Here is a 27,825-nt window from a genome sequence, read left to right as displayed (position 1 = left end):
TCAACTCACAATCAAACAATTTTTTTAGTGAAGATATTACCTTCTCTTAGTCAACAAGGACTGAGGACGATATTGAGAAGGAAATATGCGAATAACATGAGGAAGAGGATAAGAAGAAGTATCTCTATGATTACGAGGCAAGAGATTTCGTCCATAGATTTTCGCTCTTTCAGATACGTCATTCTTTGGTGTGGACGAAGAGAGATAGTGAATATGCAATTTGGTTAACAGAGGTGTGGAGAGGGAGATATATAAGTGACATTATATAGTGTTGGAGTTTTAGGGTTAAATATGAGTCATTTGATGATTATTGTATGACGACATATTTGATATAGACGACAATCATACATTTCATTTATTGTTGAGTTTTTTCTTTTTTTGTTAGGTAATTTTCATGAAAAATTCTATTATAAAAATTTATTTTTATTTGCTATCTTATTATTTAGTTATTTTCTTAGTTATTTGCTTCCCCGAAGCAAAGCGAGGGTATCTTTCTCGTTACTATATAAACCAAAGGCATGTTTATTTTAAATTTATGGATTTATCAAAGATTTTACAAAGCAGTAGAAAAAGAATTTTGAGCATAGCTATAATTTAGTTAAAAGGACATTTGACAAAGTGTAGTAAATATTTAGAAATTGTAAGATTGTTTAGATTTTTTTTTATAGAAGAATGAAAAGAACATTGCAAACATGTCAACATGAATAATAGATTACAACTTCAACAACTTTCCAACACTATTATCAAACAATTATAAAGATACGTTTCTAAATTTAAATTATTTTAAAAATATATATTAATATCATTATATGTAAATAATATAAAATTAAAAAAATATTAAAATGTTAAATATCTGACAAATTTTTTATCCATACTAGTTTTTTATTGGGATAAGGTACTAAAATAGGTCTACGGTTTTTTGGAAAGTACCAATTTAGGTTCCACGTTCAAAATAACATCAATATAGGCTTAACGTTTATAACATAACATCAATTTAGGCTTAATGTTTACAACATAACATCAATTTAGGCTTAATGTTTACAACATAACATCAATTTAGGAATTACTAATAGAACGTGATACGTCATTTGTTAAGTCTGCCAACTCAGCGCCACGTCACGTAAAGTACCAAAATAGGTCTAAGGTTTGTAGAAAGTATCAATTTAGGCATCACGTACAAAACAACACAAATATAGCCTTAACATTTACAAAATATTACAAATTTAAGCTTAAAGTTTACAAAATATATTCAATTTAAGCTAAACGTCATAATTAGTCATATTATATTCTTTCCCTATTAATTTTATATGTTATATTCTTGCCCATTAAGATCTTATATTTGTTTTTCATCAACGATTCCACGACTCCTAAATTTCATGGGCTTATGTAATATATGCAAAATAAAAGTAATTGAATATCCACAAAATTTCGAACACTAGTTAAAATGATATCGATATATGACCACATTGGCATACAAAATATCAATTGTCAATTGACAACTCATCAAAAATGTATACAAAATGTTTCCATACAACCACACAAAATCCAAGATGCCTAATATGGGTTCTTTAATTTGTACCATGCTAGAAAAATAAAAATATTGTTTTGACACAGGTTAAATTGGATATATTTTGTAAACATTAAGCTTAAATTCGTATTATTTTGTAAATGTTAAGCCTATATTAGTGCTATTTTCTATGTGATACCTAAATTGATACTTTCTACAAACTTTAGGCCTATTTTGATATCTTATGTGATGTGTCGCTGAGTTGGCAGACTTTAACGAATGATGTGTCACGTTCTGTTAGGTTGGAGACTGTTGATTGATGAGGCGCCTCTCTGGGTTCATGTGTTGCGGCATAAGTATATGGGAGGGCGTACTGATCTGGATCAGATTCGAAACAAGAGTAACCAAAGCCATCTTTGGAAATGTATTGTTCTAAGCAAACAGCTGCTGATGAAGGGGCTGGAGCAGCATGTGTGTAATGGACTGAATACAAGGTTTTGGTCTGATTGCTGGGTTGGGGAGAAGCCTCTAACAGAAATTTGTGTCTCGGATATACATGTTGCGGATAGAAATAGAACTGTTGCATCGTATTGGAACTCGTCTGGTGGCTGGAACTGGAATGAGCTGAGTACTCTCCTCCCGTGTTCAATGTTATTCCATCTTCCTTCTATGGTGTTGTTCCCGAGCGCAGAGGGTAATGACTTTTGGCGATGGCGCCTCACAAATTCAGGGAATTTTAGTGTGCCGACTGCTTATGCTCTGACTCAATCAACAGATATTACTGCTGATTCAGATACTAATTGGAGGGCGTGTTGGGGCCTGCATATTCCAGAAATAATTCGCTATTTTTTATGGCTTCTGCTTCATGATGGTATATTATCTAATGCTAAGAGGGTGGCTCGTCACTTAAGTGAGGATGGCTCGTGTAAAGTGTGTGGTTTTCCAGAATCGACGATCCATATCCTTCGGGATTGTAGTCAGGTGACTGACATCTGGCGGGGTCTGATACCTACTATGGATTAGGTCAGGTTCAATGGTTTAGGTTTTGAGGATTGGGTTCGGCACGGGCTAGTAAAGCAGGGGACAAGACGTGGTATTGCTTGGCCGGTTCTTTTTGCGTCCACGGTATGGTGGATTTGGAAATGGCGGTGTATTTCTATTTTTGAGCCTAGCACTGGAATCCCCCCGAATAAGCTGGAGTTTATTTATGCTAGAGCAAAGGAGTTTAGCAATGCGTTTTGTGTGGAGCAGCGGTTTAGTGAACGACATGTAAGAGATGTTCTGGTAAGGTGGGACCCTCCTGGTGTCGGTTGGGTTAAATTCAACAGTGATGGAGCTAGTAAAGGTAACCCAGGTTTCGCTTCGGCCGGTGGGGTGTTGCGTGATGAGTCTGGAAGATGGTTAGGGGGCGTTGCAGTGAATCTTGGCATTTGTACAGCGGTACTGGCTGAGCTCTGGGGTTTGTATTTTGGTCTTAAGTATGCATGGGATAGACATTACCACAAGGTTGTGTCTGAGTTGGACTCTTTGGTAGTTATTAGACTTGTTAGTCAGGATGTGGTTCATCGACACCGTTTTTACTGGCTTCTTACTTCTTGTCGTGAATTTTATAAAAGAGACTGGGAGGTGCGGCTCGTCCATGTCTTAAGGGAAGGTAATAGGGCTGCAGATTGGATGGCAAACTACGCATGGAGTTTGAGTTTGGGTCTTCACGAGTGTGATGCGCCTCCTGCAGGCATCCAGGACATTTTGTTTTCAGATCTTTGTGGTACTGGTCTTCCTAGGATGACCCATGCATAACGTTTTCCTTTTTCTTCGTTTTAAGTAATTCCCAAATTAATGCTATATTATAAACGTTAAGCCTAAATTGATGTTATGTTGTAAACGTTAAATCTATATTGATACTATTTTGAACGTAGAGTCTAAATTAATACTTTCCAAAAAACTTTAGACATGTTACCTTATCTTTTTTATTTAATAGTAATAATAATTAATAATTTTAAATATAAAATAATATATAAAAAAAAGTGAATATCACAAGCGGGAAATGATACGGCGCAATTAAATACGGTCCTTGGCTGGTGTAGGCCTAGGGAAGGGGTGGTGAAATTAAATACAGATGGTTCTTGCCTCAAAGACGATAAAATCTCTACAGGAGGTGTTCTAAGGGATGATGGGGGTGCTTGGCTGTCTGAGTTTGTTCATAATCTGGGCTTGGGTTCTTCCTTTTCGGCTGAGCTGTAGGGGATTTTTTCTGGCTTTAGACTGGCCAAGAGTCTGGGGTTGAAAAAGTTGCTTGTAGAATCTGACAACCTCGAGACCATCAAAATGATATCCGATAAAAAAGCTATTTGTTTAAATAGCCAAAATTTAATCAAAGATATTAAAAGGCTTTGTTTTTCCTTTGACCTCATCAGTTTCAGCCATGTTTTCAGAGAGCAAAATCGGGTAGCGGATCGTTTGGCGGCGGCTGGGCACGAGAAGATGTTGGGCGTCACAACCTTATCTTCTCATTCTGATTATTTATCTTCTTTCTGTTGGAAGATGCAGTGGGTGTTAGCTTTTTTAAGCTAATTTCAGGTTAATCTTGTTTTTTTTAAATGATACGGCGCCAAAAAAAAAAAAAAAAACCTTCACCACGTGTTGTCTGGCTGCGGTTGTATTATTGGGGGGAGAACCGGAGGAGGAGTAGGTAGAGACTAGAGTCCAAACAAAAAGGAATAAATAGTAGGTAGAGACTAGAGTCCAAACAAAAAGGAATAAATAGTAGTATGTATTAAAATTGAAATCAATTTGGTAAATGTCTTCCACTCTCGAGTATAGTTGAGTTGGGAGAAGGTGTTATCTTCTTCGAATCTCTATCTCGCAGTCCACTCCATTTCCCGGCTTCTTCCTTTTCTTTCTTAACACTGCACATCTGAGACAGAATGGGTGATATGGTAGGATCGCCGGTTTCCCATGGTTATCGCATGCCTGCAGAGTGGGAGCCTCATTCGCAGACTTGGATAGGTTGGCCTGTAAGTTTCTAGACATATCTTTCTTGCTCAATAATTTTTACCTGCATATCTCTAAGCTAATCATTTTTTATTATGGTTCATACTGCCTTTTATTGTTTGAGGTATGTGGGGTTTCTTCTGTTTCCGGATTAAAACTCTTAAAACAAAACTCTTTCATAAATTGTTATTGTTCTTCCATTCTGTTAAAGACGATTTTCTTCTTCTTCTTCTTATTCTTCTTCTTCTCCAATGCTTATTTGTAATGTATGATCTGCTTTTTATCATCTGATAATTACTAATTGCTAGGTGTGTTTCTGTTGTGCAATTTATATCTGTAGTGTTTAGTTATGGTTGCACAAATTGTCTCTAATAAAGCTTGCCAGTTTCCGGATATGACAGGGACAAATTGATATAACCATGATTGCTATTATATTTCATGTTTGTTTAGTCAAGGGAAAAATGTACGGAAGTTGCTACAATTTTATTGATATAAATTCAATCTGGTTGCAGGAACGACCAGACAACTGGCGAGACAATGCAGTCCATGCACAACAAGTTTTTGTCAAAGTGGCAACTGCAATTTCAAAGTTTGAGCCTGTGACTATTTGTGGGAGTGCAGCTCAGGTTGACTGGCATTTTTAGACATGGACACCTTTCATCTCTCTGTTTTATTTTACAACTGAGTTTAACAATTTAGTCTATTGTTTGTTTAGTGGGAAAATGCACGGAATCAGTTACCAGCACATATCAGATTAGTTGAGATGAGTATGAATGATTCCTGGTTCCGTGACACAGGGCCAACTGTGAGTTTTTCCATGCTTTGGTGGACCCTGATAGGCTGATGCTTTTTTTTTTTTCAGTTATCATTTCTTATTTTCTTTTGCAACCTTCCTTTTCTTTTAAGTACTTATACTTTTTCTGAATTATTTGTTCTGCCATTGTTTATAGATTGTTGTGAAGTCATCAAATTCTGGTCCACCAGAGCAAAGGATTGCAGGCATCGATTGGACCTTTAACAGTTGGGGAGGTGATATTCAATATTCAGATTTCATGTCTGTCACTGTGAATAAGCTATGAGTTTATGCATGTATGTTTAACCTATTACAATCAATTCATGTCAAAGACAATACTAAATGATGTTAATATTGGAATTTTAATGCTTTACGGTACTCCCCTGGAGCTTAAGTAGTTAGTTAAGGCCCAAGAATAGCTTTTATTATTATCTCTTATAGCTTTGTTACCCATTTTTAGTTTCTTTGCTGCATCAGATCTCAAACTTGGTCTAACTTGGAAACTTGTAGGGGTTGATGATGGTTGTTACAAAGATTGGAGCCATGACCTTCTTGTTGCAAGGAAGGTAGTTTTTTCTAGCAAAACAGATTAAGGTTTTTTAACTTTTGTATAATTTTTCATTTTCACATATCTACGCATCAAGTGTCATAGCAATTAATTCTAATATGATTTGGTGTCAGATTCTTGGAATCGAGAAGCTTCCACGGTTTCCTCATTTCATGATTCTTGAAGGTGGAAGCATCCATGTAGATGGAGAAGGTAAATAACGTATTAATTTACTGCAAGGATTTGAAAATACATTTTATATTAAATTTATCTTTCAGATGAAATGAGATTATATTCTAATTGATTAAAGATAGAATATTAAATAGAAATTGCAATATAAAATAAGTATTACTGAACAATGAGCTACATATTTCTTATTGCATATTCTCCATGGCAAATATATGATTGAGGTTTGAAACTGAAGACCAATGAAAGATATGGGAAAGTTCTCTTTCATCATAAGCTGATTTCTTTCACTTTTCCTAGTTGAGAAACATAATAAAGAAGAAGAAATCTAGTTTCTTTGCAATATTCATTGAACTTTATTGGGGCTGCATTAGATGTTAGGTATGTATATTCTAGACGGGGATAGCTCTATCAGTGTAGTGGAATTAGCATGTCTAATTATGATTAACTCAGTTTCTGACAATTCCAGATTATCGATTTCAAGTAGTATTAGTATTGCAAACATCGGTTGCCCTTAGGTCATCAAATTGTTAATTCTTTGATTTACTTTAAAGCATATGATCTTACTCAATTCATCCAGCATTTCTGCTGTTCATTTAGGGACATGCCTTACCACTGAAGAATGCCTCTTGAACAAAAACCGGAATCCAGATTTGTCTAAAGAGCAAATAGAAAATCAACTTAAGGAATATCTTGGAGTGGAGAAGGTTATTTGGCTGCCTCGTGGACTATACGGTATGTAGTTCTACAATATTTGACAATTTGTATATTTTTTATTAAGGCATCTTATTCTTAACTTTTGTCTACGATAGAATTTTTTGAGTTAGTATTTTGGCTTTCTCCTGTGTATGAATATTTGAATAACTATGATTGATTTTGCTGTTATTTTGGTTTCGAGTGTGCTTCTTTTCTTTTCTTTTTTAATTTTTGTTCTCCTGAAAATCATATGGCTAGATTCTGATTTTAATTGAGAACCCTCCCAATGCATGGAACATAATTAGGTCATTTGAAGAAATCAGACGTGGATTTGAAATGCGGGAAACCACGATCATGAACCTTAATTCCTAGAACTCCACAAGGATTCTCCTTATATTTGTTCATTTGACCTAAATATGAAATAACACCATGAAACACTACTATGAAACTAATAAAATCTCTTGACACCTGACAGTTACATAACCTTGAGTTTCTATAGCTGTGTTCTTTTTCCCTTGCTATACTTAAATTGGATTCTGATATAAAATTTGTATCAACCCATGTAATAAGATTTAGGTCCTGAAGTTGCATTTTCATAAATGGTAAGCATCAAGTCACTCGTGACTTTTTTATTTTATTTCATTTTAAAACCAATGAAATATCTTTTACTTTGATGTTTAATAGGTGATGATGACACCAATGGCCATATTGATAATATGTGCTGCTTTGCGAGGCCTGGTGTGGTTTTATTGTCTTGGACTGATGATGAAAAAGATCCTCAGTTTGAAAGATCCATGGAGGCGATGTCTGTGCTCTCAAATGCTACTGATGCTAGGGGCAGGAAGTTGCAGATAATTAAACTTCACGTACCAGGACCACTGTACATGACAGATGAAGAAGCTAATGGAGTTACTCAAGTAAGACTTAATCCCTCCAGACTTCATATTCAATTTCTCTGTGTAAGACTATTCAATTAAACACTTAATCCTTGAAAGTAAACAACATTGGTACTTTGTCTGGTTTCAATGCTTGCAGAGAAGGAGAAAAATTTGTGTTTGACCCTTCCAAACCTTTCCCTTCCTAACCCCTCCAAACCCTTCATCCAATCAAAGGCTTAGTTGAACTTATTATCAAACTGTTGATGCATAAAAAAAGCAAATTCACCTGCTAAGTAGATATTTATATATTATATACAAAAAAACAATTGGAAACATGTGACTTTGTGAGAAGAACTTGCTTGTTTACTTGTGTTCTTTTTAAATGCTGTATGTTCCAATCAGCAAAGTAGCAAAGAATATTATTGTTGTTTAGTTTTTCTTGACATAATTTTCTGCTAACTCCTAAATTCTTTTAGTTGCAAATGGATTCTGTTTTAACTTTGCTGTAAGCATTGAGCTCTGCTCGGAAAAATTTGGGGATCATTTACATGTCCTACTTCGCCAATCTCTCTTATGTCCATCTTAGGGCTATGCTCTTTGTGAGTTATTTGATAATTCCTTGCAGTATTATTTGGCTATGTCTAAAATTTAGCAATAGCATCAGATACCATTTTATTAAGGAAAAAGTACCAATAATGAAAATCAATTTTGGAAGAAGTTCAAATTTCCAAATTGAAGCAGAATAAAGAACATATATATATATATATATATATATTTTTTTTTTATAAGAATAAAGAACATATATTAGTTTCAAGTAATGTGCACTAGTGGAAAGAGTAAAATTGATGAATAGTGCCACCAGAAATTTTCTTGTCATAATGGTCTCTTTTATTGAAGTTTCTCTCTCTCTCTCTCTCTCTGCTGATCCTTTTGTTCAGCTACTTTGGAGTACGTTTTTAGAATGGCTGACATGTTATGTATGGGCCATTTCCTATTGGAATATGTTCTACTGCACTGTAGAAATAAAAGGTAGTTGTATGTGCCAGTGGTTACAAAACCTACCAAATAAAAGGTAATGGCATTTACTGCTGACTCAGTTGAATTATGTTTTCATTATTTGAAACACTGTTTTGAATTAATGATGATGGTCAAAAGAAGTCATCGTTTGCATAATGATGTTAAAATGCTTTGAGATTCGAAGTCTTCAAATTTTCATATAGCCCTTGTTATATGTTGCCACTTTTTTGTTCCAGGCAATATTAGCTCTAGCCATCCAATTGGAAATTAAAAACGTTATGGTTTCTACAGATGTTACAACTGAATGATTCTATGACAGGATGATGAGGCAAAACCAAGACTTCCTGGCACAAGACTTGCAGCTTCCTATGTGAACTTTTACATTGCAAATAAAGGGATCATCACACCACAATTTGGGGACAAAGAACGGGATGAGGAAGCTGTTCATGTCCTCTCTCAAGTTTTCCCAGATTACGAGGTAAGCAAATAATTCTGTTCAACTTATTCGAATTTCACAACCTTCATGAAACATAATGATCTATCTAGAGCATGGAGCTGGTGTTTAAGGGTGTGCATAATCGATGTACTATAAGCCAGGAGGTGTTATGTGGCTGTGAAAACCTATGTTGCACGGAAACACAAACACAAACTGAAACGGAAATGGATACCTAGAAACGTTATTTCTAAGAAAATTTAGTTAGGAAACAGTAATGGAAATGAAAATAGAAACCGATACGAAATGCAGAAACGCTTATGAAGAAAAGTTTCCTACAACATAAGTTTCCCTACAATATAGGTGAAAACTGAAAACCTTAACACTGAATTTGGTTGGATGATTGTGGCGAGACATGATAGGTTCAGAAAAAGCCATAGCTATTAATTTAGCATTTAAGTGAGCTTATTTTTGGGATCTAAAAGTGAAAATTGTTACCTGAGGCAGGTGGTGAGAATTGAAGGTGCAAGGGAGATAGTATTGGCCGGTGGGAACATTCATTGCATCACTCAACAACAGCCTGCACTGCCTCCTACCTACTAATCTAATGTGATGTGACTTTCTCACCTGACTATGTTGTCTCATTATTAATAATCATCTTTATAAGCATAGCCTGCTTTGTGCTTCTTTTTTTAATAATTAGGAATTGAAGAGATCAGATTTTGTATCTTAGTATTAAATCTAATTTTGTAAAATGTAATATTATATGAAAAAAGAATATTATAATTTGAAATCGTAATGTCATACACTGAATATTTTTATGAGTATGAGGTCTGATTTTCTTTGATTGTATTACCCTATTCATTTTAAATCTCTCTACATGTAAAATGTAGTCTGTTGATGATAACTAGAACAAAATTTAGAAGCTACTGATATTGGCGACTTTTCTCTTAGCAAGTGCCATTTTTTTAGATTTATGTCCATGATTATAAATGAAGTGGACTGGTTTTTTAAATAATGACAGTTATATATTTCAAAGGGTGAACTGCAATATTAATTAGATTGACAAAATCGTACAATATTTATTCATGTCATAAACCTCGTTCTGATTATTAATTTATTCTTTAACAAATTCTGGCCATAAGTATGCCACATTTCATCCATGTTTTCTATGTGAAAAAGCCCTTGTTAAAATTATAATTTTTTTTTTTTTTTTTCATGGAAATATCAAAAATCTTATTAAGCACCAAAAAACTTATACAATGACCAATGAACAACTCATACATTTAGATCCAATTGTTCCACAACAAGCCTAAAAGATTGAGATTTGCATAATCAATCACATCTAATATACCGTTGCTGCAAAAGCAACTCTTCTAATAGAATATTTAAGTTCAAGAAATTGAGAGGAGGGGTAAATATATTGGCCTGCCCTTTTTAACGGACAGAAGTGGTTGTGAGATTTTCAGTATTTTGAAGGATAAGGTCTTCTGCAAACTTCAATCGTGGCATACCGGAAACTTTCATGTAGAGGGAAAGTTGGTTTTGTTCAAATCAGTTGTAAAATCTTTGCCAACATATTTTCTTTGTTATACAATCTAAGTTGAGTTTGAGTTTGATAGGATCTTTATGTGCATAAAATAAGACAGAAAAGGGATAAAAAAGAGTCAGCCCTCATGCTTAAATTAGTGGGAGAAAGGATACTGAATAACCTAAAATTTAGGTGAGCAAAGAAAATGAATTGAGTATTTTTTAGTGTACTGTGTACTTCCTATTTATAGGAAAAAAATAGAATTGTATGTCCTAAATGAGAGTTGAGATCTACGTGGCGGTCAATCAATGGTGAGAGCCCGTAGTAACAGTTTGAACGGCTGCATCTATGATTTCACAAATCACGACATCACTCACAGGTAGGAATGTACATGACCTTGAAATCTCTTTTGAATGATCCACGTGGTTTTGACAGTCACTACTGGGAAGAATGTCTCATTGGTTCGTGTGTATTATTATAAATTGTGTGAAAAATCTCTCTTTGTTTTGGCAGATTTTGCACTGACATGTTCTCGCATGCTTATGTCTTAGTAGAGAAATAGATGGAAACATGAGATATTATCATTAATGGCTGACAAACCATGTGAAACTGAAACATGGCGTTATCCTCTTCGCATTTACAGATAACGTTCATTTCAACATTCTTTTCTCGTTAATCAATGCCATTAACGAGTGAATTTCTACCACTATTTTTGACATTTGGATTATTTCAAAACAGTGTAATGATTAAAAAATATTTTTCTTAATTGTGTCATCTCATCATCTTCCTTTAGTACCCTGTAAAAGGAGGAGATCAAACTTGAAATAGTTTTCTGCTTACTTTTTCAATCTTTTGGAAATTTCTTCAGAACTCAAAACAATAAGTTTTTGTTTTCTGTTTGTTTTTTTTTTGTAAGAAAGTTTTGAGAAGAAATCATTCCAAAAAAAATCTCATTCTTTTGAAAATTCTGAAGACTTGACCATTTTTTTTAATATCCAAAACACACCGATGGCTCATCGAAAATCAAAATCCGCCAAAAATGTTGAAAAATCAAAGCACATAAAAAATTGGCTCCTCAAACAAAATAAACCCATTGGTTTATGAATAACCTTCAACCCCTACCTTAAAGGAACCAATAGATTGTGGTCTTTTATCCGACGCTAAACAAGATGGACACTAGCTTACCTTCTCAAGACCAGAGGGTGTTTTCAGCCCCGCTAGGATACGCAAGGTGTTTACCCAAATGCTGAAGTGAGACTAAGATTTTCCCTTTCTCGTGAGATGCTAAACATGTTGAAGGAGTTCAATCTTTTTTATTTCTCTGAACAGCTAGAGTTTCTTGCGCTTACCAAGATTTGCACGGATTTAGAGATCAATTTGACTAGATCCTTATTTCGGTCTTGTTGGAAGCCAACAAGCTGTCCCTGGATACAGACAGGAGGGGTATCTACCCAGGATCCAAGGAAGGGAGGGCCCAACACTAATATGTTTTTAGAAAAAAATATAGAAAATTAAATTTTAAAAGAAACAACGGTTGCGGAAATAATCTTAGACCTAAAAAAATTGCAACACACCTCTTAAACAAAAAATAAAATCTTTATAAAAAAGATAAAAAATTAAAATATCAAAAGATGCATCAATAAATGCCAATGAGGGTTTGGTTCGAGTGGTAAAACGTTGAACCTATGATAATGACCATTCTATCTGCTCAAAGTTTTTTTCCGAAATTAAAATCATTGAAAAACTATTTGAGATCATCAACGTCACAAAAAAAGATTGAATGGTTTATCAATTTTATGGATTGAGAAAAATATGTTACATCATATTGATGTAAATACTTTTTAGTGATTCTTCATCTAGAAATGCTCTTAGATAATGTTTTATATGACCAACTTGATATTTAAAGCGATTTTTTTTTATAAAATCCCTTGTAAATTGTAATAAAAATATGTAATTTTTAAATAATTTTTTTAATTAATTGATTTTTCTATGTTATTTTTTTTTACTTGGACCCTATTTATTATTTCTTCTCTAGGTTTCCAAAATATCAAAATCGGCCCTCGAAGCCAACAAAGAGAACTACGAATAACATGATCTATTGCAGACAACATGAACTACGAATAACGGATAATTAGCATTAGTGGTCACAAAAGTTTGGACAATGTCCCTAAAAGTCATAAAAGTTTAATTTATCTCAATAAAATTACTTAAGCTTGTTTTTGTCCCAATAAATTATTTTGGATGTTTTTCGATAATTTTTTATTGAAATTGCTCACGTGACATCTAATCACATGTCTCAATACCACGTGACATAATAAAAAAATATTTAACCACAACTTAACTCAAGTAAATAAGGATTGTCAATTAAAATTTTAACCATAAGTTAACTTATGTGGCATATTGATTATCAATTAAAATGTGTAGTTACATTTCCTTAATAGGCCAGGTGGCGCTTACGTGACGTTGAGATGACACGTGAGTAATTTTGACGATAAAATGATCGAAAAACGGCCAAAATAACTTTATTGGGACAAAAATAAATTTAAATGACTTTATTGAAACAAATTAAAATTTTATGACGTTTTTTTTTTGAGGAAATTTTTTTATGACGTTTTAGGAACGTTATCTAAATTTTTGTGACCACCGATATAAATTACCCTACAGATAACATGATCTATTTTTAAACCTTGCGTAATAATATGATAATAATGTCTTGGAAAAAAATAATAATGATAAATAATAGTAACAATTCTCTTAAAAAAAATAAAATAAAAATAGTTTTAGCATGCCTAAACATTTTTTTTTTGAAATGAACGCCCAAACATTTATTGGATTGGAATACCAAATACGGACATGTGTAAGATGGATATGAAAGAGGAAAAAACTTGTAAGAAATAGGAAAATATAAAATAAAATTGTAGAATTTACTTAACGGAATTTTTACAGGGCAAGTGAGAGCGCGCTTCAAGATCTCACTCTTTCCCCTTCATTTTTCTAAACACAGAGATGCCAGCTTGAAGATCTATCTTCCTTTCCATCTCTTTCGCCCGCTATCTTCTTAAAGAAGGAGACGGACACCGACGATTTGAATCTTTAAGGACGCTTAGAAATGGGCTGCACGTTTTCGGGGCTCAATGCGCTATACGACGCAGTCAATGGCGGAGGAGACGTTTGGATCAACGAAAACAGGTTCAGGATCATTAGGCAGCTCGGCGAAGGTGGTTTCGCCTATGTCTATTTGGTCAAGGAGGTCGTTACCGACACCTCTGCTTCCAGTGATGCCGTTGCTGGTGCTGGCCTCGCCAAGAAAGTCAAGGACTCTTCCCATCTATCTGGTGATTTATTCTATTTCTCTTGTCTTCCAATGCCGCTTAAGTGATTCTTTAGTTATTTTTATATGTGTTATTGATCCCTGATCCATGGATTCAGCTGCCAATTGCGACAAATTTTATTGGAATCTATGTGTTTTTTGAGTATGTAACGTTTTCAATCTTTGATCTAATTGATCTTTTATCCTGAACGATAATAACCTACTTTAGAATGTGGATTGCCATTAATTGTTGGTGTTGGTGACTGGAATAGAATAATTATGCAGATGATGGAACCTATGCAATGAAGAAAGTTCTGATTCAGAACAATGAACAATTGGAGTTGGTAAGGGAAGAAATTCGTGTATCCTCCCTGTTCAGCCACAGTAACCTGCTTCCGCTTCTTGATCATGCTATTATTGCAGTTAAGGTAAACATCACGCATGTTCCTTAGTCAATGTGTTCTCTGTTGTCCTATACAATTCGTTGAAGCTGTTCAGAGTAGATCTCATTGTCCATCTGTAGTTGAATACCTTGAAAATTGTACAACCACTGTTAACGAGAAATGCATACAACTTTATCTACAGACATAAATTTTCATCTGTAATTTGTATAGATACCAGTAAGGCCATTCATCATAAACACGAGTGCCAGTTCACAGAATGACATAGAATATAGCTTGTTGAATTACTGTTAAGAATCTTTTGATGTTCAAACTTCCCTGAATAATCATACTACATTTTTTATGAAAAAATTGATAATTTAGGTCGGTGAATTCAATTTTTTGTGAGTATATCAGATAAGTAGAAAAGAAAAGTTGAAATCTTCCCTTGTACAAGGTTCATAGTGATCACAGAAAATATAAATTTCAATAGCATCAACGCCAAACTCCATGGATTTATGTATCAGGAAATCTGTCAAACCACCATATATTCAGGAAGAAGATAGGTAATATTAATGCTGAAAGGTTATTTAACATCATGACTTTATAAATAATATGCATGTTTAACATCATATGGACTTTTTGGCTGGTAAGTTTTATTTCTCTTTGTGATATCCAAGTCAATATCAGCTTTGAAGAGAACTTTATTTTCTCAATTTTAGCCATAGTAATTTTATATGATCAACCATTTTGATAATTTTTGGTAGAACGTCATAACATCTTGATCTTTTGTTTCTTTTTGACCATTCTCATTCTTTATAGAGTTGAGTATTTGCTCTTTACAATGTCTTGATGGTTGAATTAGAAAACTGTAGTTTTTTGTAATTACTATTTTTCTTTAAAGCAAGTTAAAGCTGTGAACACCTAGAAGTTTCAAATCCATACATCTCCTTGATGCTATAAATCACAAAAGAAAATAACAAAAACTTGAAGAACTAGCCCAAATTTAACTTTTACTACAATGAAATGCACTAAATCAGTTCAGAAAAACTTTTGGAAATCGATTTATTGATTATGAGTAGGAAGATGAATTAACTACTGTGCACTGGAGGATTATTATAGGTTTCAATGCTTTACTATAGTGGTAGAAACGCTTTTGAAGCAGTAACATGTAAAATGTAAGCCAATTGTCAAAGATATGTGTGTGTGTGTATATATTTGAAAATAATTTTAGGCCTTCTAGAGTTATTTGGTTGTATGAATTGAGACTTCTATCATTTCTAGTAATGTAGGTTTTTTATTTTTATTTATTTTTTTCTTCAAGTGTTTTGCCAATATGGATGAAATTCCTTTTTAGAATCCTGACCCTATGGTTCTGAATTATTCTACATAGGATCTGGATTAATTAGAAAAATTTGAATCTACAATTTGAAGTGCGATTTTAATGCTTTGGTATTCCTCTCTCTCTCTCTCTCTCTCTCTCTCTCTTCTAATTCTTGTTTTTTTGGGTTCGAAAAACATTAATATTCCTCTTTTAGTCAAATTTTTTTATGATTAAAGTGGTGGTCTGGAGAATTGAAGAGGTAGGATGTTAACTCAGTGGACAGTTGATGAACTTTAAGGAGTTTGTACCTGTAATTTGCATCTTTCTTTCTGGGTCTTGCTTGCTCTTTATGTGTCTATCTCCTTCATGTGTTCTCAGTTAATCACATCTATCCTTTCTACTGTGGGTGACATAGACCAGTTTTCAGTTAGGCAAATTGCCAATATCCCCTCTGACCAAAGAATTCTGTCTGCCCATTGGCACAATTTATGAGAATGCCACACGATTGCACATTGTACTACTTCAACAAACAGGAAGTTGCAGCTAGTACTCTGTCCTATAAAATTATTTTTCTACTTGATTGGCCATCTCCTTTGAAATCATGAGGCCGAACTTTGCATGTTTGGCATTGTCTTTTTCTCTTCTCAAGGTGACTAATGTATGGTTCTTAGGATTTTTGTTTTTCTTCAGATAATGTTATATTTTAGTATTTCTTTTTTGGTCTAATGATTTACACATTTATGCTAAAAATATGCACATCTTTTATATTTTCCAGGGTAATCAAGAGCGCTCTTGGAACCATGAAGCATATTTGTTATTTCCAGTTCATTTGGATGGAACCTTACTGGACAATTCCACAGCTATGAAAGCTAGGAAGGAATATTTTTCTACTTCAGATGTCCTTCAAATATTTCGTCAGGTGAAAATGGATCACCTACTCCCTTTTAATATCTGATTTTCTCGTGCCCTGCATTTTTTTGGCTTGAAACAACCTTATCTTGGAAAGAATAAAAAGCTAATTACCTAGCATTGATTAGAAGTAGCTCTGTTTCATCAATTCCTGAAGTAAAAGAGTTCTAAATTTTTTTAATCTTTGAAAACCAGTAATACTTAAAAATCACAACTGGCACTTTTCTTCTCCAAGTTGGATTCTGTATTTTGCGTGAAATCTGGGCCCATTATAATCTAGATAAATTATAGGCTTAATGGGCACCCAACCTCCTCAACTTGTAACTTTTTTTCACCTGGCCCCCTCAACTTAGGGGACAACTTCTCAACCCCCTCAACTCTCCAAAAACATCACATACAACCCCTTACACCCCTATGTTCGGTCAAAATATTGACCCGTGTAAAAACGCGCTTGACTGTTGACCACACCAATGCCACGTGTCATTTTTTTATTAAATTTTTCCATTGAGACCCGTGCTCGGCGAGCAAGCCCAATTGTGCTCGGCGAGCAACTACCAGAGATGGATTTCGATCAGAATTCTTATGCCAGAATGGAAATTTAATAAAAAAAAAAATGACACGTGACATTGGTGTGGTCAACAGTCAAGCGCGTTTTCTACACGGGTGAATATTTTGACCGAACATAGGGGTGTAAGGGGTTGTATGTGATGTTTTTGGAGAGTTGAGTGGGTTGAGAGGTTGTCCCCTAAGTTGAGGGGGCCAGGTGAAAAAAGTTACAAGTTTTGGGGGCTGGGTGCCTATTAAGCCTAAATTATATGAACGTTTCATCCTTAATTTCCCCATTTACTGTTAGTGTTCATTTTGGAATATTGCAAGTATTGTCACTTGAATTTTTTTTGTGATGCAGCTTTGTGCTGGACTGGAACATATGCACGGACTTGATCCTCCATATGCACACAATGATGTCAAGCCTGGTAATGTACTTCTCACACGTAGGAAAGGACATGCACCTCTTGCCATATTGATGGACTTTGGAAGTGCTCGACCTGGAAGGAAACAAATTCGATCTCGTTCAGAGGCACTACAATTGCAGGTGCACATTTTCACTAACCTATTTTGCGGTTTGCTCAATGCCACTATTACATGCCTCTAAGTTGTGCATTCCCTTCATTATATTCATAAATATTTTCACCATGATGTCAATTGCATTATCACTAAAAGCATTAACTTCAATTATACTTCAAGTTTATCAGATCCAGAAATCTTAAAATGGCAGAAGGGGGTCTCTTTAGTGCAACAGTATAAATGAACTTTGATTATGATGATCTTTTGCTGCATATTGTAGGAATGGGCATCTGAACATTGTTCTGCACCCTTTAGAGCTCCCGAGTTGTGGGATTGTCCAAGCCATGCTGATATTGATGAGAGAACTGACATTTGGTCACTGGGATGCACATTATATGCAATAATGTGAGGATCAATCTTTCAGTTGTTTATTTTCTTTAGGTTTTGTCGATTAATTTATATATATACGTTTTCCTTTTTCATATTACATATGTTTATTTTGTTGTCTTCATTTTGCATTGTATATATTGTATACTCTGCATATCCATTATTAGTAAGGGGTGGAAAAGTGATAGCCAACACAAGTTCTAGCACGTCCAAGCTAGCTGTATCAAAAGGTGCTATATATGCAGCAGTGTATGATCTGATCCCATGACTGAAATTGGGGATTGCTGCTAATCTAGAACATTAAATCAATGTTTCAACACACAAGGGATTATGCATAGAGAAGCATATTATCTTAATCACACCGACTATACAGATATTAGTATTCAGCTGTTACTCTGGGATTTGGATTTTGATTTTAGGTCAAAATTAGATAAGCTTTTGATGACTAAGGGTCACTTGGTGAATAAATTTTGCTCCGAGTCAAGTATAATATTTAGTTAACTCCTACTAGATTGAGACTAAGGCTTAGTTATTGATTTGTGAAGAGTATCAGTTTGTTAAACGCATGGTTGAAAACTTATATATTATTAGATATTGGAAAATCTGTGTGGTGTTTCTTGTATATGTCATTACAGATTATAGTATATATTATTAGAAATCTATCCAATGAAGCCTGATCCCATTTTGGTGCCTACAGCTCAAGATACTGAAATTTCCTTAGCTATACTGGAGTAAAATCTGCTTTCAAAACTCAATCTTAGATGTGTCTATTGTCTAATCTTGTGATTACAAGTGTTGTAATCAGCTCTACCTTGAAGCAGCACAACCTCAAGCATTTGTGCTTGGCTAGTGAATATATAAATAATACTTGAACAAGGCTTTAGTTCAGACTTGAGCCTAAAGCCAACTTTTTTACACTGAATATCTTATCATTATCTCCATGTTATTTCATTATTGTATAAATACTTAATATTTTGGATAAACTGAATAGAGCTGCTCAATTTTCTCATGTCACCAAGCATGCTCCTGCTATTATTGTTTGCATTTATGGACATTAAATTATCCCATAAAAGAGAATCTAAATCAGTTTGATTTCTCAAGTTTTATTATGGCTGATTCCATAGGTATGGAGTATCTCCATTTGAGTATGCACTTGGAGAATCTGGTGGTAGCTTGCAACTGGCAGTCGTAAATGCGCAAATGAAGTGGCCAGGTGGACCAAATCCTCCATATCCAGAAGCTCTTCATCAGTTTGTGAACTGGATGCTTCAGCCACAGGCAGCAGTTCGCCCTCGCATTGACGATATTATACTTCACGTGGATAAGTTGATGGCGAAGTTTTCTAAATGAGGCTAAATAGGGAAAGAACAGAAAACTGCTCCGGCTCTGGAAATACAGCGATTGGTAATGCAATTCAGAGACTAGGTTGAGCCTGGTCTTCACAATCACAATACTCTGGCATTTGAAACTGGCAGTGAAAGCAAATAGAAGGTACTTGTTAAAAAATAGTTATTATAATAGAGTCTTGTTGGTTTTCTGAATTAGTTTTGGCAGTTGTGATTGGCATAATATTAGGGAATTGTTATCACAGGTATATTTAATTTCATGTCCTGTAATTTATTGAAAATCAAAATGTCGCATCACAATATTCATTCGCTTAGTTAAACCATAATAATTGGTGATGCTTGCCAATTTATGTCTGTTGGAGCTGTAAAATTAGGGTTTCTTTTTTCTCTCCTGAAAATGGAAAATATTCTCTAGAAAATGTTCTGATAGACGGTTACGTTTTAAGGCTTTGAATATGATTTTTGTCAAGAATAGTTTTCTTCTAAATAAGGGGTTTTTATTAGAACCAAATGATGAACCCTTGACCTTTTTCAAATTCCACTCTTCAAGTTCAGATTTTGCCACAATCATCGAATTTAATGTGTAGTGATGAACCGGAACAAGTGAAAATCACAAGTGTTAAATAAGCACATAATTGAAAGCAATTGCAATCTAGTCTTCCAAGACATAGATATAACAAAAATGTGAAGAAAAATGAAAAGTTGACTTGAGAAAGCAGTATATTCATATCAAAATTTACTATGATAGTTCAAAAAGCATAATTACATTATACGATGTATTTGTGTAAACATTCATATCAAATTATACCAAACATTCTCGCTAATGAGTTATTGTTGTCAAAACCGGATCGGTCAAAGAACCGGAAAAGACAAAGGGTCAAAGATTAGATGTTTAACCGAGGTTTATCCGGAGTTCAACGTGTGTTCAAAAAAACATGTGAAAATTATATTACTATTCGCATTTAATTTTATAATATAGTATAATATTGACGATATTTATAAAAGTTATACTAATATAATAACATTTATTAATATCAAAACATAATATTTGAAATATCAAATTAATAAATTAATATGGTAAATAAATATAAAAATTGAAAAAAATATATACTTTTGGAACTAAATACTTATTATTTTTATTAATATTACGAACATGTAAATAATAGGTTATGTACTTAAATTATTTAATTAATTAGATTTTTAAATTTTATTTGTATTTATTTATTAAATACTAATTAAACTTTATTAATATTGAAAAGGTGAATTTTTTGTATGATATTTATCTAAATATATAAAATAACTAATATTAAATAATATTTTAATTATTTAGTTTATAATATTACTACATATTTTTAAATGCTTAATAATAAGCTTAGTTAAAATGATGTAGTGGTGAGCATAAAGCTTTATAAGCGAAAGTTCCAGGTTCGATATCTTGAGCGGTTCATGGAAGGACAAATAATGGATTGGAGATGAAAGGCTTAATATATCATTTTGATATTAGCCTCTAATTAAATGCAATCATAAAATTTAATTTACATAATTAAAATCAACGAAAAACATAAAAAAATGTGAAAAATTGAATCGAAATCAAATACAAAATTAGATTAACCGAAATCAATAAATTAGTATATAGTTTTTCGCTTTATCATATTTTTTTACATTTTTCTCGTTTCTTTTAATTTCCATTTTCAACATTTTTTACCGTTTTTCTATTTTCTCATTTTTCATTTTTCGCATTTTTTCGTTTTTTGGTTTTTTTTTTTTTCATTTTTCTTGTTTTCAATTTTCATGTTTTTCTACTTTTTGCGTTTTTTACAAGAATGAGAGGTAAGATTGAGAGGTGAGATTTGAGAAATGAGAGGTTGGATGACAATGTAATGAGAATTGAAGTCATTTTTCTATGTAACAGGGATTACAAGATTTCTTCAACAAAACTTAACTCAAAGTTTTCTCATTCCATTACAATGAAATTGTAACATGCAACCAAACATGGTAATGAGCCTTGAACGTAATGGTTATTCCATTACGAAGGTCATTACATCTTACCAAACGGCACCTAAAAGAAAAAAATAGTAAGAAACAAAATCAAATTTCAAAAACTTCGTAATTGTATTTAAAAATATTAAAATTGTATCTCACTAATATCTCCTAAATATTTAATATTTCTTAACCCACAATATTATATTTACAGACCTTGGATATCTATCTAACCAACATAATTCATCATCATCATATTGATCCTCAACTCAATCATTATGCTTATCTTCACCTTCAGAATCTGCATAAACAGAGACGGTCAACATCTACTGAAAAAAAAAAGGATCGAGTTTTAAGAGAAAACAGCCATTCCACAAGTTCTGTTCTCATCCAAAACTCTTTATCATTTCATCTATTGTTCTGCTAACTTTCTTATTCTACTAAAAAAGTTCGATAAAATACTCCACAAGGCTTTCTTTTCTCTCTTTTTCAACTTTTTTTTTTTTTTTTTGAGAAAATTTCTGAATCAGAAGCATATTAAAAAATCATGCTGCTTACCTGATCGAACATCGTCGGGGACTTGGCCTCTTGCCCGGATTTGTTCCAAAACCATGCCAACCATCAACATCCACCAATATATATTAAAAACAACCACGCAGAAAAGAAGTGTGTTGAAGATATAATAATGTAGAGGTCCATCCACATTGTGTTTCTCCAAGTCCAAGGTCAAAAGAACTTCGTAGCTGTCAATAACAGAATGAATAAATAACAGGCATTAAGCTTAAAACGAAGCGGAAAAAGAGAGAAAAGTAGGATAATGGATTGTTGCTCTTGGTCTTATCATGGATTTAGATACTTGACACTATTTCTTCTTCTTTCATAATTTTTCATCATCATCATTATCATATGGAACAAGAGTACACCTAATTTATGCAGTTAAACTAGGTAATGGACACTATTCTGTTAACCTTGTTGTGAAGAAGCGAAAATTAGAGCTGAGGTGCCAAAATTTGAATTGCAATAATAACACAAGTACAAGGTTGGAGCACAAGTTGCAGTATGTGATAGAGACCAGAGCAGTATGAGAAAAGGGATTATACATTTTGATTGTGCAGAATAAATGTAACTATCTCCACAAGCAACAAAACAAAAGTTCTTCAAAGAAAGTGGGATTGTTTACCAGAAATAGCATAAATTATGGAGCGTTCTCCTCAACATTGGGATTATTTGTTCAAGCATTGCAGCAAACAAGTTAAATTTAATTGAAGAACAGAAACTTCAGATAAGGTCACTAAGCATTACATTTTTCTAATGAATCCATCAACATATGTATTGTTAGTCCCTAGAGTTTGAATACGCAAATTATAAGTTAAAAAGAAAAGAAGCAATGTTCCTCAATAAAAGGAAAATGACTGTTTACTACTTACACTGATGAGCCTCATTATCCTTCACACCAAGCAAATATGTTTTGGTTGCCTCTACAAGTAATTCATGCATAAATATTTTGTTGTCCACAAACTCAAGAAAAGAGAATATATTGTTGCTATTAATCCAAGAAGTGAAACTAGAACTTAGCATTATAAATTAAAAAATTCTTCAATAGGAAGAAATGAAAGCGAAATGTAGCTTCCAGCTTCAGCTCAAACTCAATGTTCAGCCTCTATTCTATATTTTGCTTTTTTGTGCTCCAAGAGAGTGAGGCGAGAGCTAATTTAAAGTACTTCAGCTAGTTTTTACAGTTGGTATTTATTGGATTTCCTAGTCCAAGCAGTGAATTTCATGTTTCCTATTGGCAGTCTAAGTCTAATGTCGATTATAAGTGGTAACACAGGGAAATCCATCACCATGCTCAGATAAATTAATAATAATTTCAGTAGCTCTGGTGCTTGAGGTTTCCTGTTTATCAACTGCTTGATATTCTAAATTTTGACTCCATCATTTTGCTATAGTGACTAACTTTGCTGATACGGCCTGTCACTACGCTTTTGCCTCTGACACAATAGCAGAACAGATTTGAAAAAGGGGCAATGCAAGATGAAGGAAATTACGAGAAGTCATGTGATATCAATAGTTTGGAAGATGAAGATGAAGATCTAGATATCTAGGAAGTTCGCAAGCTGCTAATACTACATTCACGCAATAATGCATTTGACTGGACTTTGCAAACTAATTATCAGCAAAAGTAATGACAGAAATGTGGAATTTGCATTTATATTTGAAAACTTAAGAATTGTAACAGAGCCACATCATCATTTCGATGTGATTCTTATGTGGCATACGAATAATACATATATTGTTTGTGTTTCCTTTGTCATGTAACCGCTTTAACTAAAAGCTCAAGTTAATAGTTAAGGCCCAATCATAGATCTTATATTAATCTCTGACATACCCCACAAGCAAATGCCCCATGGGCTTGGGGCGTGCATAACACAGGCCCAACCCACCATGTGTTTTTAATTCCACAAATTAATGAGGTTGGCAGGACTCGAACCCTCGACCGTTTGGTCCATACCATGTCATGGAACCACTTTAACTAAAAGCTCAAGCTAATAGTTAAGGCTCAATCATAGATCTTATATTAATCTCTGACATCCTTGTATTAAGAATATATATGCTTGAGCAAGGAAAAGTAGATGAACATTAAGAATGGAAAAGGAGAAGGCTGCTGAAAACAAGGAATACTCTGAATATTTTGGCCAAGGCCAACAGGCCAAAAGGAATGAATATGATAATATTAATATAAGATCTTCTCAAAATCAAAGAAGTCAAGAAAACAAAAGAAACAAAGAACCATGCTGGGAAGAGTAAGCATGCCATATATTATATATATAAAAAGAAAACAAACAAATAAATATAAGAAAAACCTACAAGCACGTCCGTCTCCACAGCATGAGATCAGTGCTATGCAGAATCTAAATACAACTAGTCATCATCCTGAGAATCTATTGTAGCAAGAAGAGACTGACAATGAAAGAACCATGCTGGCATGGAGGAGGTAGAACCACTGGTCTCACCTAAACAGCCTTGTCAATGACAAAACTAGAAAGCCCACAAACATACTAGACTTAATAAGAAATATAGACCACTATCCACTTCCTAAGAATTGATAGCAGTAAGAATCTATAATGGCCACAAAAGATCTTTAAAACCCAAATAGTTACAATACAAATCCCGGTTACAACTATAAATCTAGTAAGATTGCATGCATCAAATTTAAAACCAAAAAGGAAATAGATCTACGTTTCTTTTAGAGTGTTGGGGGAATTAGGTTTTAACAAAGGTCATACCTCATTCAGTTTCTAAATTGCAAGGATATCATAGTTAGAATAGATGTGAAAACTATCATCACAACAACAACAATGATATGAAGCTTGACAGCTAAAAAAATGAAAAACAGAAGTCAATTCCATACTTTATGTGTAGGTATGAAGAAAAGGTTGCTACATATAACCAAGGACTTTAACGAAATGAGCATTTAGACTTGAGAGTTAATACTTATTCCCTTTTCGTCGCTGAATATATCTTCTAAATATTGATTGATCATGGCTTATAGTTTCCTCCTCTTTTGTTTTCCTTCCCTTTAACCCTTTCAAATTTCCAAACTTGCAGAACCAGAAAAGTGGTGTAAATAGAGTTGAGTGAATTATTTTATATGTTCAATTAGTTTCCGAAAAGCAAAGACAACTTGGGAAATTACCAGTAATCCTTTGTTGCAGGCGACATCATTAGATTCTCAAAGTTAAATTCAAATCATAATCTGTTAAAACTTCCCACTTTCCATGCTCACGTTTTTTCTCTTAGGTCAATGTTATCATAAATAGAATCCAACACGTTTGACAAATTCCAATTTTGTTGAATGCTAACGCACCTTGTACTCCAAAGTATCCAGAATGGAAAATATATGACCCGAAGTATTGTCCAAGAAATAACGAAGGCAACAAAAAATATGCTAGAAATCCATTCATAGCCACTGTATCTTGACATCTTTGCAATTTCTAGGTACACATCAGTTGCATCATGAAGGGCTAGAATAATTGAACCAACACGAGCAAATCTGTGACAGGGAGCATGCAGTTAATATTTTGAGAAAGCATCTCAATCTTTCTAGTAAGATTAACAAAATACACTACCTATGTGAAGATTTAAAGCAAATATTTCATCTTCACTAAAAAAAAAACTCCATTTATATACGTGCCCGTATGTGCAGATGTTATATGAAGCATTCCCCTCTTCTTCTTTTTTTCATTTTTTTCTCTTTCTGTATTTTGGTTATTTCATTGGTATTTAATAAGTGGTCAAACCAATTCTTCCTAGAAGTGAACAGAATGAAAACCAAACTTGAACCTGTAGCCTTCCAAACAGACCTAAAGATGTAAGAAAGGACAAGGAGGGCAACAGTCGTCACGTGATGACCCATGGAAATCAAAAAGTCGGATCGTCTTGTTTCCCAGAAAAGCAAAGCAAATATTGAGTAGGTATAAAATCCAGCACCATACATGTAAAGTCCCTTCAGTTTCAACCTAAGGCATGAAAAAAGGCAATTAGCTAAGCCTGAACATATTAATTTGCATATCTATATATTTAGCTGCATAAGTGAAAAAAATATGACATCAAGATTAACTGAATACAGATATTCATCTGCAAAAAAATTATGAACATCTTATTAAGTTGATGATCTCACTTGAGTTTCTGATCAGGCCAAATTTGATCTCCAGGTCCCACCCAGAAATACTTGGTATTGGTGAACCATGGCTCACTATATGAGACAGAAAGAGCAAAGAGCTCTGCAGATAAAAAATACACAAATTTCCAAGCCGACTCCTTGAATTTTTCAATTTTCTTTCTGTTTGCATATATCTTGACATCTGAGGATGCATATTTCTTCCCAAAAATCAACCTTTTGGCTATTTTCTGTGACAGAAAAAAGAATAAGGTCATCGCAAAACTGCTAATTTGTGAATATCCAATTGCAATGAACTTGATTCCATGATTCCATATGTGGTTCTAGCATTTTCTCAAAAATGTACATTAATTCAACTAGAGAATATCAAAATAGTTACATATAGGATACAGTTAATACTCACCTTCTCAGTGACTATTGACTACCATCTTTCTATCTAATGCCCTAAAAAATCAGGCTCCTAATCACATGCCAATAAAGGAATAAAAATTGAAATATTTAAACTACAAATAGGAAACCCAAGCAAATCTCATATCAAAAGTCAGTGTATTACTTGGGTTAGTAGATCATAAAATACCACCAAAAAGAATGAGGGAATGACACCATATTAGCTATCTAAAAATCCAGGTGAATTATTGGAGGGTAATAGATTATAAAGCAATTATGCAAATGTCGAACTTGTAACAAACAATGGTCAAGAACACATAATATTCAATATACTACATGCCAAAATCCTGTAAATAATAATAATATATCAAGCAGCATGTGCATGCAGATGTACACAGTAACACAACTCCATAAAAGATTCAGTCACCAGATTGACTAGATGCTTAAACTCCAAAACACAATTAATAAACCCAGAAAAAATGCCCAATAATATACCATAAAATCCACCCATGCAATTGATGTGATATAATTGACAAGCAGTGAAGAACAGTTACAGTGAGGGATACCTCGAAGACACAAGTGTCAAGAAAAAGCCTAATTGAAGTGAAGAAGAGAGCAATTACGGGAACAACAAGGAAATCGTTGGCTGATGGGTATGATTCAGAGTCCCAATTGACGAACCCCATTTGGTTCTTCTCTAAAGAAACTTTTCACTGGCAAACAAAAAGAAAATAAAAAAAGAATAAAACTGAAACAGAAGCAAAATAGAGAAGAAATTGGAAAGTTCATAGTTATTGCAAAAATGTTGACTTTGAAAAGTAGTTGGCACCGTCAACACTCAACTTTAAATGTCATAACTCTCAACGGCTGGGCAATAATAGCCCGCGCAGTACCATTTATTTCCAGTTTCGAATCAATTGACAGCTTTATAATACACAATTTCATTGAAGAAGCCACATGCCCTTTGTCATGTAAACAGAATCCTATAAAGTAAATCGACATGTGAATATAAAGGATTCCAAGAAATAGGTCGGAATCTTCTCAAGAGAAAATGGATTGAGAATTTTTGAATCCAAGCACAGTGAGAAGAAGATTGCAATTGGGCAACAGAAAAGCAATGTTTGGCAATTAGCATTAATCCATTAGTAAAATCATTCTGATGCATTATATTATATGCTTCATTCCAAATTCGTCGGAATATGAATATTAGGCTTAAGCTTTCCCAGACACCACCAGAGGATTCTGTTTTATCTCAACATTACAGGCTATTGCTTTCCACATAATTCATACACTACTTTTGAAGATTATCTTTATTTAAGCTGAGATTATAAATTAACAAGTTCACGCGTAAAATGTGATTAAAAGCAAAGAATCTAAAAAAGTAGAGTTATCTATAAACAGAGAGTAGATCTTACCATTCCAATCAGAGAGAAAGCATGAGGAGTGAGGAGCCATGGAAATCATCACTTGGTTA

The 27,825-nt window shown here is 33.8% G+C and overlaps 3 protein-coding genes across 5 annotated transcripts; 2 read left to right on the top strand and 1 right to left on the bottom strand.

Annotated features, from left to right (window-relative positions):
• The first annotated feature begins 4,298 nt into the window (after positions 1–4,298).
• LOC136217883 (agmatine deiminase) lies at positions 4,299–9,878 on the top strand. The gene is made up of 10 exons (XM_066004571.1): positions 4,299–4,524; positions 5,014–5,127; positions 5,217–5,306; positions 5,452–5,530; positions 5,805–5,860; positions 5,976–6,054; positions 6,628–6,762; positions 7,408–7,640; positions 8,938–9,096; positions 9,559–9,878. Exons 1-10 carry the CDS (start codon positions 4,435–4,437, stop codon positions 9,652–9,654), a joined length of 1,131 nt encoding a protein of 376 aa, XP_065860643.1. The 5' UTR covers positions 4,299–4,434; the 3' UTR covers positions 9,655–9,878.
• A 3,626-nt stretch (positions 9,879–13,504) lies between these two features.
• Positions 13,505–19,657, top strand: LOC136217882 (uncharacterized). Its single transcript, XM_066004570.1, has 6 exons — positions 13,505–13,917; positions 14,178–14,320; positions 16,372–16,515; positions 17,413–17,598; positions 17,851–17,975; positions 19,082–19,657. The coding sequence occupies exons 1-6, from the start codon at positions 13,692–13,694 to the stop codon at positions 19,305–19,307; spliced, it is 1,050 nt and encodes a 349-aa protein (XP_065860642.1). The 5' UTR covers positions 13,505–13,691; the 3' UTR covers positions 19,308–19,657.
• A 1,522-nt stretch (positions 19,658–21,179) lies between these two features.
• LOC136217881 (ceramide synthase 1 LOH3-like) lies at positions 21,180–27,254 on the bottom strand. 3 transcript variants are annotated; one of them, XR_010683564.1, is made up of 7 exons: positions 26,918–27,134; positions 25,965–26,194; positions 25,648–25,803; positions 25,152–25,337; positions 21,842–22,026; positions 21,500–21,584; positions 21,180–21,362 (listed from the first exon to the last, which is right to left on the bottom strand). XR_010683564.1 is itself a non-coding variant. In XM_066004568.1 (7 exons), the coding sequence occupies exons 2-7, from the start codon at positions 27,035–27,037 to the stop codon at positions 21,553–21,555; spliced, it is 909 nt and encodes a 302-aa protein (XP_065860640.1). In that variant the 5' UTR covers positions 27,038–27,066; positions 27,211–27,254; the 3' UTR covers positions 21,377–21,552. The 3 variants fall into 3 exon arrangements, 2 of the variants coding, with proteins under 2 accessions (XP_065860640.1, XP_065860641.1); XM_066004568.1 differs by lacking the exon at positions 21,180–21,362 and adding an exon at positions 27,211–27,254 and having other exon boundaries at positions 21,377–21,584; positions 26,918–27,066; XM_066004569.1 differs by lacking the exon at positions 21,180–21,362 and having other exon boundaries at positions 21,377–21,584; positions 26,975–27,137.
• Positions 27,255–27,825: the final 571 nt, after the last annotated feature.

This window comes from Euphorbia lathyris, chromosome 2 (assembly GCF_963576675.1).
Source record: "Euphorbia lathyris chromosome 2, ddEupLath1.1, whole genome shotgun sequence".
In the NCBI taxonomy this organism is placed as follows: domain Eukaryota; kingdom Viridiplantae; phylum Streptophyta; class Magnoliopsida; order Malpighiales; family Euphorbiaceae; genus Euphorbia; species Euphorbia lathyris.
The sequence above is the reverse complement of the archived record's forward strand: the minus strand, read 5'-3'. Positions and strand labels throughout refer to the sequence as shown.

Excerpts from the sequence above, each read along its gene's own strand:
- LOC136217881 (XM_066004568.1), bottom strand. The coding sequence starts at position 27,037 with ATGGGGTTCGTCAATTGGGACTCTGAATCATACCCATCAGCCAACGAT. Across the intron at positions 25,338-25,647 it reads GTCCTTTCTTACATCTTTAG|ATTTGCTCGTGTTGGTTCAA; the intron begins GTCTGTTTGGAA and ends TCCCTGTCACAG. Across the intron at positions 22,027-25,151 it reads TGGATACTTTGGAGTACAAG|CTACGAAGTTCTTTTGACCT; the intron begins GTGCGTTAGCAT and ends TGTTATTGACAG.
- LOC136217882 (XM_066004570.1), top strand. The coding sequence starts at position 13,692 with ATGGGCTGCACGTTTTCGGGGCTCAATGCGCTATACGACGCAGTCAAT. Across the intron at positions 17,599-17,850 it reads CAGAGGCACTACAATTGCAG|GAATGGGCATCTGAACATTG; the intron begins GTGCACATTTTC and ends TGCATATTGTAG. Across the intron at positions 17,976-19,081 it reads TGCACATTATATGCAATAAT|GTATGGAGTATCTCCATTTG; the intron begins GTGAGGATCAAT and ends CTGATTCCATAG.
- LOC136217883 (XM_066004571.1), top strand. The coding sequence starts at position 4,435 with ATGGGTGATATGGTAGGATCGCCGGTTTCCCATGGTTATCGCATGCCT. Across the intron at positions 6,055-6,627 it reads CATCCATGTAGATGGAGAAG|GGACATGCCTTACCACTGAA; the intron begins GTAAATAACGTA and ends CTGTTCATTTAG. Across the intron at positions 6,763-7,407 it reads GCTGCCTCGTGGACTATACG|GTGATGATGACACCAATGGC; the intron begins GTATGTAGTTCT and ends GATGTTTAATAG.